Source organism: Physeter macrocephalus, chromosome 7 (genome assembly GCF_002837175.3).
Source record: "Physeter macrocephalus isolate SW-GA chromosome 7, ASM283717v5, whole genome shotgun sequence".
Lineage (NCBI taxonomy): Eukaryota > Metazoa > Chordata > Mammalia > Artiodactyla > Physeteridae > Physeter > Physeter macrocephalus.
In genome coordinates, this window is record NC_041220.1 from 1,683,813 (window position 1) to 1,702,487 (window position 18,675).

General features: G+C 36.7%; 1 protein-coding gene across 3 annotated transcripts in view; it reads left to right on the forward strand.

Moving 5' to 3' along the window:
- The window catches only part of GRIA2 (glutamate ionotropic receptor AMPA type subunit 2), a 176,615-nt gene that overhangs the window by 84,311 nt on the left and 73,629 nt on the right, over positions 1-18,675 (forward strand). For all 3 annotated transcript variants that reach the window (XM_055085779.1, XM_007109898.4, XM_055085780.1), the window contains 3 exons: positions 3,135-3,331; positions 13,694-13,747; positions 18,393-18,554. In XM_055085779.1, coding sequence (XP_054941754.1) covers positions 3,135-3,331; positions 13,694-13,747; positions 18,393-18,554 — 413 coding nt within the window. The remainder of the gene's footprint in view (positions 1-3,134; positions 3,332-13,693; positions 13,748-18,392; positions 18,555-18,675) is intronic.

Genomic DNA, 18,675 nt, shown 5'->3' on the forward strand with positions numbered 1-18,675 from the left:
GACAAGGTGAACTGCCAATAAATGTTAAGTTTAGAAAAATCACTTGAGATTCATTTACACGTTGGCATTTATATTTAAAATTTCTTGTTATATATGTTGAAGGATAGGACAGAATATCAAGAACATCACCACTTGAAACTAACTTAGTATGTGGTAAAGTTCATAATTAAATTAAAGCAACATGAAATAATGTATTGCCTAGAAGAAAGGAAGCTCACGTGTAAGTGCTGAATGGTAATACGTAGTATGTAGAACACCACCCATGGATGTGTTGTTTTAAAGAGGTGACAAGGAAGAGTCACATCATGACTGGAATGTGGAAAAGTAGGACCTTGACAGTGGAAAAGGTTTAGAAAATTAGCTTTTTTTCCTACTTGGAAAAAAAAACTGAATAAACTTAATCAGTGTTGTCAAGCACATTGATAGCTGTTGAGTTGATCATGATGATCAACTTTGGTTCTATCTTCACTGATGATGAAAAACAGGAAAAGAATTTGAAATGCATCCTGGAAGGATTTAATTTACTTACAGTGAACGGAAATCATAGGTGATCTGTGAAGTTTTTAAAAGAAGTTTTATCATTAATAGATTTTTTACAATGGCATGTGGTCTCTGTTTAAGTTATCCCTTGAGTAATTCTTGAGTACCCTATATTTTTTGTTACAAGACTGGATGGAGGAAGCTAATTTTGTTGTTTTGCCCAAAAAAACCCCACAAAATTCATTTTAAGTTTAATTATCGTTCGACTTTTCAATTTGAAATAAAAGTAAATTATTTTCCATTTTCATTATGAAATATGTTAAATAACAACATGGACAGAATAATGTGAAGGCCTGCAAGGACACTTACGCCAGGTTTATTAATGATGGGTAAGACGAATCTGGTTTTATCTCTACCTTCTGTTCCTGACAAGTATTTTGAAGCAAATACCTGACATCCTGTTATTTCAGCTGTAAATATTTCAGTTTATATTTTGAAAGAACAATTCTCTTGGTTTAAATATAACTACAATATCATTATCATATATGGACAAGTTAACAGTAATTCATCACTAGCATCATCTATTTTTTTTTCACAGTTTGTTTGAATCAGGATAAAAGTGAGGCCCATATATCCAGTTGGTTAACATATCTCTTTAGGCTTTTATAAGGTAATGTAGAGTTTCCCACAGTCTGGACTTTGGTTAGCATGTTACTCTGTGCCATATATTCGTTATAAAAGGGTAATTAGATCTAGATGCTTCCTGAGATTCATGTTCACTTCTTGGCATGAATATTTCGTAGGTGGTGTTGAGTATGGCCATTTGAAGGCACGTAACTTCTCCGCATCTCTCTTTTTGTTTCGTTAGCAGCAGTTAACGATTTCTTGCCTTGATTCATTAATTCAGAAGGTGTTACGAGATTGGTCGTAATTCTGAATCTATATTCGTTCATCATTTATTAGCTGGAGTTTTTCCAAAAAAACCAAAACAAGTCCCTTAATTAACTATTACCCTGAGTAGAGTTCATATAGGAGAGGCGGGAAAATGCTTGTTTCTTTACCTTTATTTACCAGTTTTCAAAATAATAACTTGGCTCCTTAGCATCCATCAAAGGCAATAAAATGTTTGTCTTAAATGTCATTACTAATCTATGGATTAGAAAATGTATGTATTTAAGTCTTTTGCAGTTATTATTCTTATTGCTATTCCAACTGCATCATCTCTGTTTAAAGTGATTCTCATCAAATTTGCTCCTGGGTCTTTTGACACGAGGCTGATAGTTTTGGAGAGCTTTTCTTGCTTTGGGGGGGTCACAAGGTGTTCTAGGCTCATCTTATATACCCTTGGCAATATGGAATCAATGAAAATTTTAATGATATTTTCCAGGTTCGGGTAATTTTCAACAACATTTAGAATACGCATTTTTTTGCTGTGGTAAATAGATTTCAATGAAGTTTAGTACATGAATAAAGCTTCTAGAGTCATGTGTTCACATTAGGGAAACCCCAGATTTTATGGGTAAAAAGGGTCCAATATTCTTGTCTTTCTAGAATAAAGAAGATGATGTGATGAGTCCTGAATTCGTTTTGGAGCCTTGATTTTTGTTGTTCATTAAGCTATTCATAGAAATGTTGAATTTGGGTTGTCTGTGGAGAGTTGAAGTGACATGGAAGACAGGTCTATATAACTAGTTTTCCAAGTGCTAAACTGCAGCATTAACTTTAGGAAAGATGTTCCCAAGTTGTTTTCCCTCCCAATCCTACATATGAGGCAATGTGTGACCAATTAAAAGTAAAAATACAATTTTCGGTATGACCTAAGTCGTATGATGCTATAAACAAAGTTACTAATGACGAGTAAAGTGGTCTCACGTTTGGAAAGTTAAGTAAATGTAACCAATCTGTTCTAGAAAACTAACTGCTGCCATGTGGTTGGTAAGTGAACATTTAATTTCTACAGGATTAGTCCCAGTAACAAAAATGATATAACAGAGGCTGAGGGAAAAAAAAATAACAACAACTGCCAACCAGAAAACGATAGGAGGAAATCGAGCAGCTTCAGAGATGATTGGTTTTTAGACTCACGTAGACCCACAGAGATTCACTGAAAATAGACTCAACGTCTTCAGGATAATAATGTGCAATGATAGCATGTCGTACATAAAGAAATATTTTTTTCTATTCTATACAAGAAAGAATGGATGTCCTTTGATTTCACTAAAACCAGAGGTAGGGAATTTCCTGGCAGCCCAGTGGTTATAGGACTAGGCGTTTTCAGTGCGGAGGTCACGGGGTCAATTCCTGGTCGGGGAGCTAACATCCCTCAAGCTGCACCGTGTGGCCAAACAGACAAACAGACAAAACCCCCCAAACCCCAGAGGTATTAAAACATCCCACTTTGGTAATGTCCAAAAGAAAACAGCTGAGAAGCCCGGATGAAGGGGGTCCAGTGTTCCCAGGTAGAGGAAAGAGTTCCTGATGCGAAGTGGCGATGGGTGGGCGTTGCTAAGGGTCATAGCTGTAGCTGTTTACAGGTGTCAGCATCCCCTCGTTGCAGAGAAGTAGCAGCCTGCCGGACGCGTTGTCAGTTTCGCAGCGCGCGTCTCCGCTGGTCGAGCCTTGCCATCAGGCCCCGTGTCTCTCTGCTTTCCTAGGCTTGTCCACCCTGCAGGCGGTGCTGGATTCCGCTGCTGAAAAGAAGTGGCAAGTGACTGCCATCAACGTGGGGAACATCAACAATGAAAAGAAAGATGAGACCTACCGCTCGCTCTTCCAGGATCTGGAGCTAAAAAAGGAGCGGCGTGTCATCCTGGACTGTGAACGGGACAAAGTCAACGACATCGTGGACCAGGTTGGCTCCTGCCCGTTTCCTAGGGCGCCCAGTCGCGCGCGCGCGTGCAGCCTCGGCGTTTGCCGGGAGCGTTTCGGGGCGGTGCTTGAGCAGCGGGTTTCCCCAGGGCCCGCGGAGGACCCGGCAAGGATCAGCGGTGACCTCCTCCCTGGCTTCACTTAGCGAGAGCGGGGCGCCCCCCAGTAGTGCCGGCACGTCACACTAACCGTTACCTGTATGCAAGGTACAGGTCCTGACCGTGTGGTCTATCGTGGTGTCCTAAATTTTGATATTTTGAAGTGGAAATTTAAAATTCAGTTCTTTTGAACTCTTAAGACAGAAAGAAATAGGCAGGCATTAAGTGGAAATAAGTCTGGGTCCTAAGGGACAAGTGAGTAATTCATGGATTCTTTGGCAAGACGTGAAGTACTTCAAGCATGAGGATATAGTGTGGTGTGCTAAACCTGGACTGCTGTCTGAGTGGATTTCGGGCTGCAGAAGAAGCATGCATTTATTTTTCCAAGAAGTAATTTTTTCCCTAAGTAGGTAGGTTTTGTGTCACTGTGAAACTATTAATCTATGAAAATAAAATATGTAGGAGTGATACATGCAGTCCTTGCTGCTTGAAAAGTAAACTAGATGTGTTAATTCGCATTATGTTAAAGAATAATATGATACCAGAGGTATCTGTGCTCATCACATCACCTTGCTTCCTTTTAAGCTCTTTCAGGATGGGACGGCCATGCAGTGATTTCCACACCGTAGAAATAAAATCCGCTGTGTTATGCAGGTAGGGTAGGTGACCAGAGCTGGTGGTAAAAAGCATCAGCATTTACTGCCTAAGGTCTCCTCCACTGGTATCTGCTTCTTTTCCGGCTGAAAATGTACATTTATAATATTTTCCTTGGAATAATTATATATATATGTTATACGTTTATGTATGTCACTTACATACATAAATATGTATATAAAATTATTCCTTGGAATAATATAGGATTGGAAGAAAAATACACAATTAAGTATGCATATCGGGCTTCCCTGGTGGCGCAGTGGTTGAGAGTCCGCCTGCCGATGCAGGGGACACGGGTTCGCGCCCCGGTCCGGGAAGATCCCACGTGCCGCGGAGCGGCTGGGCCCGTGAGCCATGGCCGCTGAGCCTGCGCGTCCGGAGCCTGTGCTCCGCAACGGGAGAGGCCACAGCAGTGAGAGGCCCGCGTACCACAAAAAAAAAAAAAAAAAAAAAAAAAAAAAAAAGTATGCATATCTTGGCCCTTCTTAGGCTTTGAGGAGAAAATTAGGTTCACTAATCTGTAAAACAAAGCATTTTGCAAACATAAACCTTGATGAACCCTTAATTGTTATAGAATAATACAGGGCCTAAGATATACAAATTGGATCTCTCATGAAATATTGAATAACTGAATAAAACTAGCTTGTTATGACAACAAACTAAATGTTTTATGTTAGAGAGGTCAACATTTCAGTAGAACAGTCTTGATTTTTGTCTCCGGAGAGGAAGCTGGGATTGTTTTGAACACGAAGGCCTCTTGTTCAAATGTGAACCTAACAACTCATTTGAATTTCAGAGGAGATTCTCATTAAAACTGAATTTTGATAATAGTTGTTAGTCTTTGTTTTAAAAATTTAGGTGTTCATGACTCATCATAATACAAGTTGCTGAAAGCCTATATGAAAATAATTCTTTCCAGAACTAGAAGAGAGAAACTACAAAAGAAACTGGGAATATATGGAATGGAATTTTTTTTAATCTTTTTTTTTTAACTTTTTATTTTATATTGGAGTATAGTTGATTAAAAATGTTGTGATAGTTTCAGCTGTACAGCAAAGTGATTCAGTTATATATATACATGTATCTATTCTTTTTCAAACAATTTTCCCATTTAGGTTGTTACATAACACTGAGCAGAGTTCCCTGTACTATACAGTAGGTCTTTGTTGGTTATCCATTTTATTTTTTAATAGATCTTTAGTGGAGTATAATTGCTTCACAATACTGTGTTAGTTTCTGTTGCACAACAAAGCGAATCAGCCATATGCATACACATGTCCCCATATCCCCTCCCTCTTGCGTCCCCCTCCCACCCTCCCTATCCCACCCCTCTAAGTCATGGCAAAGCACTGAGCTGATCTCCCTGTGCTATGCTGCTACTTCACACCAGCCAACTATTTTATATTCGGTAGTCTGTATATGTCGATGCTACTCTCACTTCACTGCAGCTTTGCCCTCCCACTCCATGTCATCAAGTCCATTCTCTATGTCTACCTCTTTATTTCTGCCCTGCAACTAGGTTCATCGGTACCATTTTTTTTTTTTTTTAGATTCCATATATATGTGTTAGTATATGGTATTTGTTTTTCTCTTTCTGACTTACTTCACTCTGTATGACAGACTCTAGGGCCAACCACCTCAATACAAATAATTCAGTTTCTTTTCTTTTCATAGCTGAGTATTATTGCATTGTATATATGTGCCACATCTTCTTTATCCATTCATCTGTCGATGGACACTTAGGCTGCTTCCATGTCCTGGCAGTTGTAAACAGTGCTGCAATGAACATTGTGGTACATGACTCTTCTTGAATTATGGTTTTCTCAGGGTATATGCCCAGTAGTGGGATTGCTGGGTCATATGGTAGTTCTATTTTTAGTTTTTTAAGGAATTTCCATACTGTTTTCCATAGTGGCTGTATCAATTTACATTCCCACCAACAGTGCAGGAGGGTTCCCTTTTCTCCACACCCTCTCAGCATTTATTGTTTGTAGATTTTTTGATAATGGCCATTCTCAATGGCGTGAGGTGATACCTCAATGTAGTTTTGATTTGCAGTTCTCTAATAATTGGTGATGTTTAGCATCTTTTCATGTGCCTCTTGGCCATCTGTATGTCTTCCTTGGTGAAATGTCTATTTAGGTCTTCCCCCCACTTTTTTTTTTTAATATGATAAATGATTTATTTCTCCATGTCATTATTCTTAAATTAATACCCTCTATCATCACGTTAATTTTTCACAAACTGTATTACTCTTTTTTTTAACATCTTTATTGTAGTATAACTGTTTTACAATAGTGTGTTAGTTTCTGCTTTACAACAAAGTGAATCAGTTATACATATACATATGTTCCCATATCTCTTCCCTCTTGCGTCACCTTCCCTCCCACCCTCCCTGATCTCGTCTGTTCCCCCCATTTTTTAACAGGATTATTTGTTTTTTTGATATTGAGCTCCATGAGCTGTTTGTATATTTTGGAGATTAACCCTTTGTCTGTTTGAAGAGGCTGTCTTTTCTTCATTGTATGTTCTTGTCTCCTTTGTCATGAATTAGGTGACCATATGTGCGTGGGTTTATCTCTGGGCTTTCTATCCTGTTCCATTGATCTATATTTCTGTTTTTGTGCCAGTACCATAATGTCTTGATTACCGTAGCTTTGTAGTATAGTCTGAAGTCAGGGAGCCTGATTCCTCCAGCTCTGTTTTTCTTTCTCAAGATTGGTTTGGCTATTCGGGGTCTTTTGTGTTTCCATACGAATTGTAAAATTTTTTGTTCTAATTCTGTGAGAATGCCATTGGTAGTTTGATAGGGATGGCATTGAATCTGTAGATTGCTTTGGGTAGTATAGTCATTTTCACAATATTGATTCTTCCAATCCAAGAACATGGTATATCTCTCCATCTGTTTATGTCATCTTCGATTTCTTTCAACAGTGTCTTATACTTTTCTGAGTACAAGTCTTTTTGCCTCCTTCTGCAGGTTTATTCCTAGGTATTTTATTCTTTTTGTTGCAGTGGTAAATGGGAGTGTTTCCTTAATTTCTCTTTTTGATTTTTCATCGTTGGTGTATAGGAATGCCAGAGATTTCTGTGCATTGTTTGTATCCTGCAACCTTACCAAAATTCATTGATTAGCTCTAGTAGTTTTCTGGTGGCATCTTTAGGATTCTCTATGTATAGTATAATGTCATCTGCAAACAGTGACAGTTATACTTCTTCTTTTCCAATTTGTATTATTTTATTTCTTTTTCTTCTCTGATTGCTGTGGCTAGGACTTCCAAAACTATGTTGAATAAGAGTGGTGAGAGTGGACATCCTTGTCTTGTTCCTAATCTTAGTGGAAATGCTTTCAGTTTTTCACCATTGAGTATGATGCTTGCTGTGGGTTTGTCATATATGGCCTTTATTATGTTGAGGTAGGTTCCCTCTATGCCCGCTTTCTGAAGAGTTTTTATCATAAATGGGTGTTGAATTTTGTGAAAAGCTTTCTCTACATCTATTGAGGTGATCATATGGTTTTTATCCTTCAATTTGTTAATATGGTGTATCACATTGATTGATTTGTGTATATTGAAGAATCCTTGCATCCCTGGGATAAATCCCACTTGATCATGGTGTATGATCCTTTTAATGTGCTATTGGATTCTGGTTGCTAGTATTTTGTTCAGGATTTTTGCATCTATGTTCATCAATGATATTGGTTTATAATTTTCATTTTTTGTGATATCTTTTTCTGATTTTGGTATCAGGGTAACGGTGGCTTCATTGAATGAATTTAGGATTGTTTCTCCCTCTGCAATTTTTTGGTAGAGTTTGAGAAGGATCGGTGTTAACTCTTCTGTAAATGTTCAATAGAATTCGCCTGTGAAGCCATCTGGTCCTGGACTTTTGTTTGTTGGAAGATTTTAAATTATGGTTTCAATTCTATTACTTGTGACAGGTCTGTGTATATTTTCTAATTCTTCCTGGCTCAGTCTTGGAAAATTGTACCTTTTGAAGAATTTGTCCATTTCTTCGTGGTTGTCTATTTTATTGGCATATGGTTGTTTGTAGTAGTCTCTTATAATCCTTTGTATTTCTGCTGTGTCAGTTGTGATTTCTCCTTTTTCATTTCTAATTCTGTTGATTTGAGTCTTCTCCCTTTTTTTCTTGGTGAGTCTGGCTAAGGGTTTATCAATTTTGTTTATCTTCTCAAAGAACCAGATTTTATCTTTATTATTTCTTTCCTTCTACTGACTTTGGGTTTTCTTTGTTCTTCTTTCTCTAGTTGTTTTAAGTGTAGGTTTAGATTGTTTATTTGAGATTTTTCTTGTTTCTTGAGGTGAGATTGTATTGCTATAAACTTCCCTCTTAGAACTGCTTTTGCTGCATCCCGTAAGTTTTGGGTCATCGTGTTTTCATTGTCATTTGTTTCTGTGTATTTTTTTATTTTTTCAGTGATCCCTTGGTTATTTAGTAGTGCACTGTTTAGCCTCCATGTATTTGTGTTTTTTACAGTTTTTTTCCTATAATTGATTTCCAATCTCATAGTGTTGTGGTCAGAAAAGATGCTTGATAAGATTTCAGTTTTCTTAAATTTTCTGAGGCTTGATTTGTGACCCAGGATGTGATCTGTCCTGGAGAATGTTCCATGTGAACTTGAGGTAAAAGTGTATTCTGCCACTTTTGAGTGGAATGTTCTATAAATATCAATTAGATCTATCTGGTCTATTGTGTCATTTAAAGCTTGTGTTTCCTTACTTATTTTCTGTTTGGATGGTCTGTCCATTGGTGAAAGTGGGGTGTTAAAGTCCCCTACTATTATTGTTTTACTGTCGATTTCTCCTTTCATGGTTGTTAGCATTTACCTTATGTATTGAGGTGCTCCTATGTTGAATGCATAAACATTTATAATTGTTATATCTTCTTCTTGGATTGATCCTTTGATCGTTATGTAGTGTCCCTCCTTATCTCTTGTAACAGTCTTTATTTAAAATCTATTTTATCTGATAGGAGTATTGCTACTCCAGCTTTCTTTTGATTTCGATTTGCATGAAACATCTTTTTCCTTCCTTTCACTTTCAGTCTGTATGTGTCCTTAGGTCTGAAGTGGGTCTCGTGTAAACAGCACATATATGGGTCTTGTTTTTGTATCCATTCAGCCAGTTTGTGTCTTTTGGTTGGAGCATTTAATCCATTTACATTCAAGGTTATTATCAGCCTGTATATTCCTATTACCATTTTCTTAATTGTTAATCTTGGTTTTAGGTTTTTCTCTTTTGTCACTTTATCTCCTACCACCCCCTTCTGGCCTGCAGAGTTTCCACTGAAAAATCAGCTGATAACCTTATGGGGATTCCTTTGTATGTTATCTTTGTTTTTTCCTTGCTGCTTTTAATATTTTTTCTTTGAATTTAATTTTTGATAGTTTGATTAATGTGTCTTGCTGTGTTTTTCCTAGGGTTTATCCCATATGGGACTCTCTGTGCTTCCTGGACTTGGGTGACTACTTCCTTAACCATGTTAGGGAAGTTTTCAAGTAGAATCTCTTCAAATATTTTCTCAGACCATTTCTTTTTCTCTTCTTCTTCTGGGACCCCTATAATTTGAATGCTGGTGCATTTAGTGTTGTCCCAGAGGTCTGTGACATTGTCTTCAATTCTTTTCATTCTTTTTTCTATATTCTTCTTGTCAGTTATTTCCACCATTTTGTCTTCCAGCTCACTTATTCATTCTTCTGCCTCAGTTATTCTGTTATTGATTCCTTCTAGTGTATTCTTCAGTTATTGAATTCGTCATCTGTTTGTTTATTTTATAACAATGTGTACATGTCAATCCCAATCTCCCTATCCCTTCCCCCGTGGTAACCATAAATTCATTCTCTAAGTCTGTGAGTCTGTTTCTGTTTTGGAAGTTCATTTGTATCATTTCTGTTTAGATTCCACTTATAAGGGATATCATACCATATTTCTGTTTCTCTATCTGTCTTACTTCACTCAGGATGACAATCTCTAGGCCTGTCCATGTTGCTACAAATGGCATTTTTTCATTCTTTTCTAATGGCTGAGTAATATTCCATTGTATATATGTGCCACATCTTCTTTACCCATTCCTCTAGTCAATAGACATTTAGGTTGTTTCCATGTCTTGGCTGTTGTAAACAGTGCTGCAATGAACACTGGGGTGCATGTATCCTTTTGGACCATGATTTTCTCCTGATATATAACCAGGAGTGGGATTGCAGGATCATATGGTAGCTCTGTTTTTAGTTTTTTAAGGAACCTCCCTACTGTTCTCCATAGTGGCTGCACCAATTTACATTCCCACCAACAGTGCAAGAGGGTTCCCTTTTCTCCACACCCTCTCCAGCATTTGTTGTTTGTGGATTTTTTGATGATGGCCATTCTGATCGGTGTGAAGTGATATCTCATTGTAGTTTTGATTTGCATTTCTCTGATAATTAGCAATGGTGAACATCTTTTCATGTGCCTCATGGCCATCTGTATGTCTTCTTTGGAGAAATGTCTATTTAGGTCTTCTGCCCATTTTTTGATTGGGTTGTTTGTTTTGATGATATTAAGCTGCATGAGTGGAATGGAATTTTTTAAAAATTTATTTTATTGAAGCATAGTTGATTTACAATGTTGTGTTAATTTCTACTGTACTGCAAAGTGACTCAGATATATATATATATATATATATATATATACACACACACATATATACGTTCTTTTTCATATTCTTTTCTATTATGGTTTATCACAGGATATTGAATATAGTTCCCTATGGTATACAATAGGACCTTGTTGTTTATCCATTCTTTATATAATAGTTTGCATCTGCTAATCCCAAACTCCCAATCCTTCCCTCCCCTACCCCTCTCCCCCTTGGTAACCACAAGTTTGTTCTCTATGTTTGTGAGTCTGTTTCTGTTTCATAGATACGTTCATTTGTGCCATATTTTAGATTCCACATATAAGTGATATTATACGATATTTGTCTTTCTCTGTCTGACTTGCTTCACTTTGTATGATAATCTCTAGGTCCATCCATGTCGCTGCAAATGGCATTATTTCATGGAATGACATTTTTTGTGGCAAATATATGATCGTGATTAAATAAATGTCCATATGGACATCCATTCAAAATGTACACAGTATTTTGCACATATATTTTATTTGAATGTATTATGTGAGTGTGTGGATTTATTGAGGACATTGTATGTGTCTGGAATGAGGGATGCAAAGAAAGGTAAGGGTCTTGATTTTACCTTCTGAATTCATTGTTTAAAGGGGAAGGAAAATGTACACACACAATAAACACTGCAGTATTACAAGTTGTAATGCAATGTGGTCTAAGAGCATGCAGGAGGAAGTACCTGTCTTAACAGGGGTGGGAAGATGTATGAATGGGTACCACTTGGCTGGCTGGCTTGGATTCCTCCAATAGTTTGTTCAGTGAATTTCCCTGAGTGTCTAATGTTTACCAGACAGGCACTGCAGGAGATCCAAGACGTAGTGTTAAACAGAACAGGCATGCCCATCAAGGTGAATAGCCATGATGTTTCATAGTTACATTAATATGCAGTTATAGTAATGGTACATACTATGAATGAACAGAACAGGATGTTATGAGAAAAAAATAATTTCGATTGGGAGATCATGGGAGGCCTTCAAGGAATAGAGTTTACCGGGCAGAAAGTGGGGTTGAGGTATATTCCAAGAAAAGGAAACACTTTTGACTTACTCTGTCAAGAGAACGGAGATGAGATGAAACTTTATATTCATAATTGCTTAAAGTTAGAAATATAATTAAACGCTGTTAGTCTATGAGTATTTTATCATTCAATAAAACTTTAGAGACACTTATTTCTAGTTGTGATTATGTGGGGAAAGGACTCAGACATCAAAAACATTTAGAAATTAACATAAATTTACTACTGTTAATGCAATACTAATGGCTCCATAAAGCAAAGATATGATGGTATGGCTGATACTAATTCTTAGAGAGAAGTAAGGCTAGACCATTTTTCATATTTCTCCTTTTTCTCAATGAACACTAAACTCAACTACTTCTACTTCTGGTAGCACCATTAATACTATGTTTTTTCTTAATTCCCAGAAGGAAAACATGCACGATTATGAAAGTAGAATGACCAATAAGCACAATCAACAGATGCCAGTAGGAAATATGAGGGGCATGACCGTCTCAGTTCAGCTGATGCTGATTAATATATTTTTCATTCAGGAGGACATCTTTTCTTCAAAATTCTCCCTTCAACACAGAGTATTCATTTTCTTGGAAAAAGCAGTTTAGTTGTGTTACAAAAAAATAAGTTAAAAAATAAGATAAGCCTAACTCCCTTCCAAATTTGTGACCGTGTACTATCAAAGTAACATATGGTGGAATCCTTCTAGGATCTGGCCCTCCCCTTGCTCTTTGACTAAGTGTGTTGCTTTGGAGCACCTGACTTTGCCTGGGATGAAGGAGGGAAGTCTTCTAGGAGGTAACACTGGGTTTGAGATTCACTGTGCCTTAAGAGACAAAGGGTATGGTGTGGAGGGAACCTTCCAAGAAGAGGAAACAGGATCTATGAAAGCCCTGAGGTGATGGAAAGAAGCTCTTTTTGCACAAAGAAACAAAAAGAGGGCCGTGTGGCTCTAGTATAGAGAGTGAGAAGGTGGGCCTGAACTTCGTATGTGAAGGATTTCATACATTATGCTAATAAAAGCAAGGGGAAGCCACCAAAACAGTTCAGTAAGGGAGGGGATCTAATCTTTTCAATTTTTAATAACATTTAATGCTTTCCATTAGTGTGCCTATTTTCTTAAAAATAGAAATTACATTTGAGTATCTCAGTACCAGGACTACAGCGTGGCCATTTTACCTACTTCTCTATATAAGTGATATAGATCAGTGAAGAGTCCAGTTGATGCAATAATGTCCAAAACTGTTGTGAGCATTACCAAATGACTACTTGTTCCATGATTTTTGACTTAGATTTGTGGAGAAAAATTAGCTTCTCTGATATTTTGCTGCCTTAAACCAGAAATAACAATGTTCATTTGAACTAGACTATAAGTTTTTCAAGATTCTTAAGATTGGAATTTTATTTTATAGATCTAAATAACAATTCTGTTATATGCTTATTAATATTCTTTTAAAACCCATGTACTGCTATAAACTCTGTGTTTATCTCTGAATGTAGATTGTGAATATAAAATCTCAGATGTTGGGTTCAGCTGTCTGTTTCACTGAAAAGAAAAAAAATAGCTTTTGTAGGAATAAAATTATGACTTATTATGGATTCAACACGTTTTTGGTTTCACATTTCTTAAAATATTGAAACCTTATTTTCACTATTAACGAAACCAAGGTAATCACTTTTGTTTAGTTATTGACTTCTTGAAAGATAATATTTATAAAGCACTAAAATGTATGGTTACTTTTTTCTGAGAGAAATATTATCTGAATTTGATAATTATATTTTATCAAATATGACTCATTGTAGACTATCAAGAAACACAGTAGATAAAATTTATTTTCTGAATTAGGTCATAACATAAGTAATTTTACATTTACATTACTTACATTTGTTTCTTTATCTTTGTTAGGTTATCACCATTGGAAAACATGTTAAAGGGTACCATTACATCATTGCAAATCTGGTAGGTGAATTAATGACATTTTTTATTTTAATAGAGATGCCTGTTAATTCAAAAATAATTTATGGCCAGCATTTATCAGTGGTATTTTTAAAAACATATTTTGATTATATCGATCAATTAGAAGTGAAGATATTTTTCTGAATTTGTTACGTTTTAGATTTACTTTCCATTTCATATTTTCTAATCAATTTCCTATTGTTATAAATGATGTGAGAAATTATAGAACAATATTTGACAAGCTTATACTTTGTGTTAAAGGTGTATTTTAACTAAGGGAAAATTTTCAAAAAGATATAAAATTTAAGTGTCCAAATTTCCCCTTGTTTCTCACTGTCACTGTAATTTATAAACTTTACCCTTTGCCCATTTCTTTAAAGTTCTTAGTGTCTATAATATTTGAAATGCACATTTGTGAGAATATGTCTTGGTGCAAAATAAAGCCTGGAAATACCCAGAATATTTATATATTGTGTATTATTTATGTCTGATTTCCTACTTACTATATAAGCAGCACAATGAAAATTGAATAACTGTAGCTGATCACTTTTTCATTGAGATTCCCCTCAAATTAAGATTATACTGAAACGTTTCCGTGATTAATAGTATCTCCCTTCTTAAGTATGATCAAAGTCAATTTAGAACTACCACTAGAAATTTCTTTTTTCAAAATAGTTTTTAGACCGGCATTAACGTGAGCTTGAGGCTCCCCTGCTGCAAAGGTTTACGTTCTTTAAACAAGTATGATTCTGTGCAGTTGAGGGCTCCGTTACTCCCCAGCCTCAGAAAAAAAGGTGATTAAAAGAGCGACAAAAGCAGAGAATGAGAGTGTATTCTCAATAGCATTATAGGACTGTGAAAAATTTCCTATTTATACAGATGAGGATTTATGATGTTGCTTCTGGAATATTAGATTGTTATATCACAAGACATTATTTCCAGTAGTCATGGAGAGATTTTAAAACCCCACAACCTTACAAGTGATAAATATTGTTTTCACTAGAAAGTGGCACCAGTGATAAAGAATATTCAGTCTCAAACCTACATGATATTGGGAGAAGTTGGTTGTTCAAGATAAAATTTCTGTTTGGCAATGAAATGGCTCATCACTATAATAATTTTTTAGAACTTACCCTTATAACATGGCTTATAGATCCTAAATGAGTCCCGACCAGAGAAGTGAGAGTTAAAATAAGTGAAGCTCTGTTAACAGGCTTTCCAGAACCACATTCTGTGCAGGGAACAGCCTGGACAGTCAGTCCCTGTGTGAACTGTGCCATTGATGAACAGCACAGGGCCACACCGAAAGCTGTGATCTTTAAAAATGTCCAGATGGAGAAGATTATATTGGGACATTGAAAAATAATGGCAGAGGGCTTCCCTGGTGGCGCGGTGGTTGAGAGTCCGCCTGCCGATGCAGGAGACACGGGTTCGTGCCCCGGTCTGGGAGGATCCCACATGCCGCAGAGCGGCTGGACCCGTGAGCCATGGCCGCTGAGCCTGCGCGTCCGGAGCCTGCGCTCCGCCATGGGAGAGGCCACAACAGTGAGAGGCCCAAGTACCGCAAAAAAAAAAAAAAAAAAAAAAAAAATGGCAGAAGGAGATTCATCAATTTGAGAGTTGATATTAGATGCTGTGAAAAAGGAAACGTGTTTGATTGACCAATGTAAAAAGGTTCAAAAATGAAAGCGAGTTCTTGCTGCTGTCACGCTGCTATAGGGAGAAATCTGCCTAACATTTTATCTGAATTCAAGTTGTGTTTTTCCTTCTCTGAATACTTGGTATCCTCGCCATATGGAATTTCTAGTGAATCAGTAAATTCAAAGAATCTGTAGAGTGCTGCAGTTTCTGAGAATCTCTAGGGCACTTGAAAATTTCAGTGACATTTAAAATTGGAGAATGCCATCCAAAGTTGAAGGGCTTTCATCTTCCAAAGTCTTGATTGGTAATGTCCCTTTTTCCATGTCCAGTGGCTAATGGGTGTTAAAGGAAGTGGTTGTAAAAGATAGAAAAATCCTCAGATATTGTTAGTGACTTATTTCTTCAGAAATTGCTGAATGCTTGATTAGGCTCCCCAAGCACAGGCTATAGTTCAGTTCCTGATATGTCATTAAAAGGGATAAAGGATGAGGAAGCAGTCATAAGGGATCCAATTCTCATTTCTTCAGCCCTTCGGAATCAGACAAAAAGCCCTGCAATCCGCCCACCTGACTCTGCCTTACTGTGAGGCTCACTCATCAACCCGCCCTGCCCGTGCACATAGAAATTCCAAGAAATGTTTTAGCATCTTCCTCTTAGACAGCCAAGCATTACCAGACATTTGAGAAAAAAGTCTTTCCCATGAGGGATGCAATACAAATAAACAAGTACACAGAAACAAGGCAGGCAGGAATCAAACTGTAAGAATATCTTCAGAGAAATAAGATAAAATATGTTATCCATAAAGAGGAGAAAAGGCTGCTATAAAAAAAAATCCAGGAACGAGAAAGAGCTCTGGGAAGTTAACTTATTTTTCCTAGAATAACTAGTAAAATTACATGAGTTTGAAGGTAAAGTTGAGAAAACCTTCCAGATCATGTGGCAAAATGACAATACAATAAAAAACAGTGTATGTGGAGAAAACTGAGGGACTCAGACGTTTAATCTAGGGGTTGCAATGTCTTATTAATAAACCTTCTAAACAGACATAGTGAAAACAGGGGAAGGAAATTATCAGAGAAACATTCAGAAAAATTTCCGGTACTAAATGACATAAATCTGCCTGTTGAGTACACACAATAATGAAAGACAAAAAAGTATTTTCTTTCGTAAAATATCACCATGAACTTTCAGAGATAAATAGAAGACCTTAAAGTTTATGACAGGTGGGAAGCCGGAAGCAGTATGAAGCAGGTCACAGACAAAAAATAATTAGAAATAATGCTATTGTATTTTTCAGTAGAAACAGTAAGTCAGTAGAACAATGCCTTCAGATTATCAGAGTTTCAACTTAAAATGCTATACCCAGCCAAAATACCAGTCAAGTGTCAGAGAAAACGAAGGTAGTTACAGACATTCAGTGTCTCAAAAAAGGTACCTCCATGTGTCTCGGGAGACTACTAAGGACTCTAGCTGAAGAAAGGAGTAAAACAGGAGAGAAAAGTGATGGAGAAAACAGAGAAGCTACTCAGAAAAGAAGGGAAGGGGCATTTCAGGAGAACAATTGCAGAGCAGATGAAAGAGGAACCGTTCAGATTGCAGCATTAAGGTGAAAGGCTCCAGGATGCAGGGGAGAAGATAGATGACTTGATATGTTTCAATATTTTATTTGAAAAAAGCTTGACCCGTATAAACATGAAAAGTTTTACATGGAGCAACTGGAAAAACAATAAGAATAGGTATAGAGAAAGCTCTAGTAGTGAAAACAATGAAGCAATCGTTAACATTAGAATAAAATACTATTCAAGAAGGAAAATGCAATCCAAGCACATTATTTGGCTTTGCTCTGAAAAACAGAATTCTAACTGTGAAAACAGTGAACATTAAAATGGCTGAGGAGATAGATGGTTTGCTTATGAGACTTACATACTCATCTGGCACAAGTATAAACTGAAGAAGAGAATCTAACATGGGTAAGTTAGGAAAGAAGAGCAAAAATGTGTCATGCAGAATTACAGAGGTAAATGCACGAAAAACAAAAATTACTGAAATTGATTGTTTTGAAGCAGCTGAACTGAGGCATGCGTGGGTCAGAACAGAAAATCTATGATTTTTGTTGTATACATTTTCCTCTATTTGCATTATTTGATAAAAAGAAAAAGCAAAAATATGAGCCAATAACAGAGTAATTATCCTTCTCCACACAAATAATATTAAACTATATTTTTAATATCAACAACAAAGAAAAGGCTCTCATATTTTAGTCAAAATATTTCCAGTTCTTCTGTGTGATAATAAGGAATAAGTGTATAAGATGAAAATATTTATAATTGTGACTTTTTAAAATTGTGATTTCATCTTTCAGAGAATGTACTCCCAAACTGAGATATAATTTATGGCAGCACAAGATTTGAAATCAGTGGAAACACTATATGATAGTTTCAGTAATGACTGAATTCATTCTAACAATGCAGTAGAAGTGGATTTTTAAAATTTAATACATTTTATAAAAACTAAGTTTCATGCTTAAAGTGAAAATGCTTAATTGTTCTCAAATAATGACAAAGCATTTGGTACCTTCCCTTCTCATTTAAAAGGTTTTTATGTCACCTGAGAGAATGAACAATTTAAATAGAAATAACCATCACACGATGTTGTAGCTCTTGGAGAAGTAGCTTAATGTTTAAGTATCTGGTGGTGCTTTGTTGTAGATACAGTAAATAAAACCCAGTCCTTATCCTTGGAAGATTTCTCAATAACACAGAGAACTTTTATGTAAGTATGACCAATAAACAATCATTGATTAAGGACTCACTGTGACCAGGATGAGGCTCGGTGCTGGGGAAGAATATTGGCTGTTAAAATATATGAAACGTTTACTCTAGGCTTTTTATCTCCCTCATGAGTTCTTTGAAATTTGTAAAACCACGATGTATAGAGCTATTTGTTTAACGTTCAGTTCTGTTTGGTTCTTAATAGAAAGCATGACATAAATATGTTCTCTGTCCAGGGATTTACCGATGGAGATCTATTAAAAATTCAGTTTGGAGGTGCAAACGTCTCTGGATTTCAGATAGTGGACTATGATGACGCCATGGTATCTAAGTTTATAGAAAGATGGTCAACACTGGAAGAAAAAGAATACCCTGGGGCACACACGACTACAATTAAGGTACATATCTATCGGGATCTCCTTCTACCTCCATCACCATGTCTATCCCCACCTCCACCTCCATCCCCACCTCCACCTCCATCCCCACCTCCCCCTCCCCTCCCCTCCCCTCCCCCTCCCC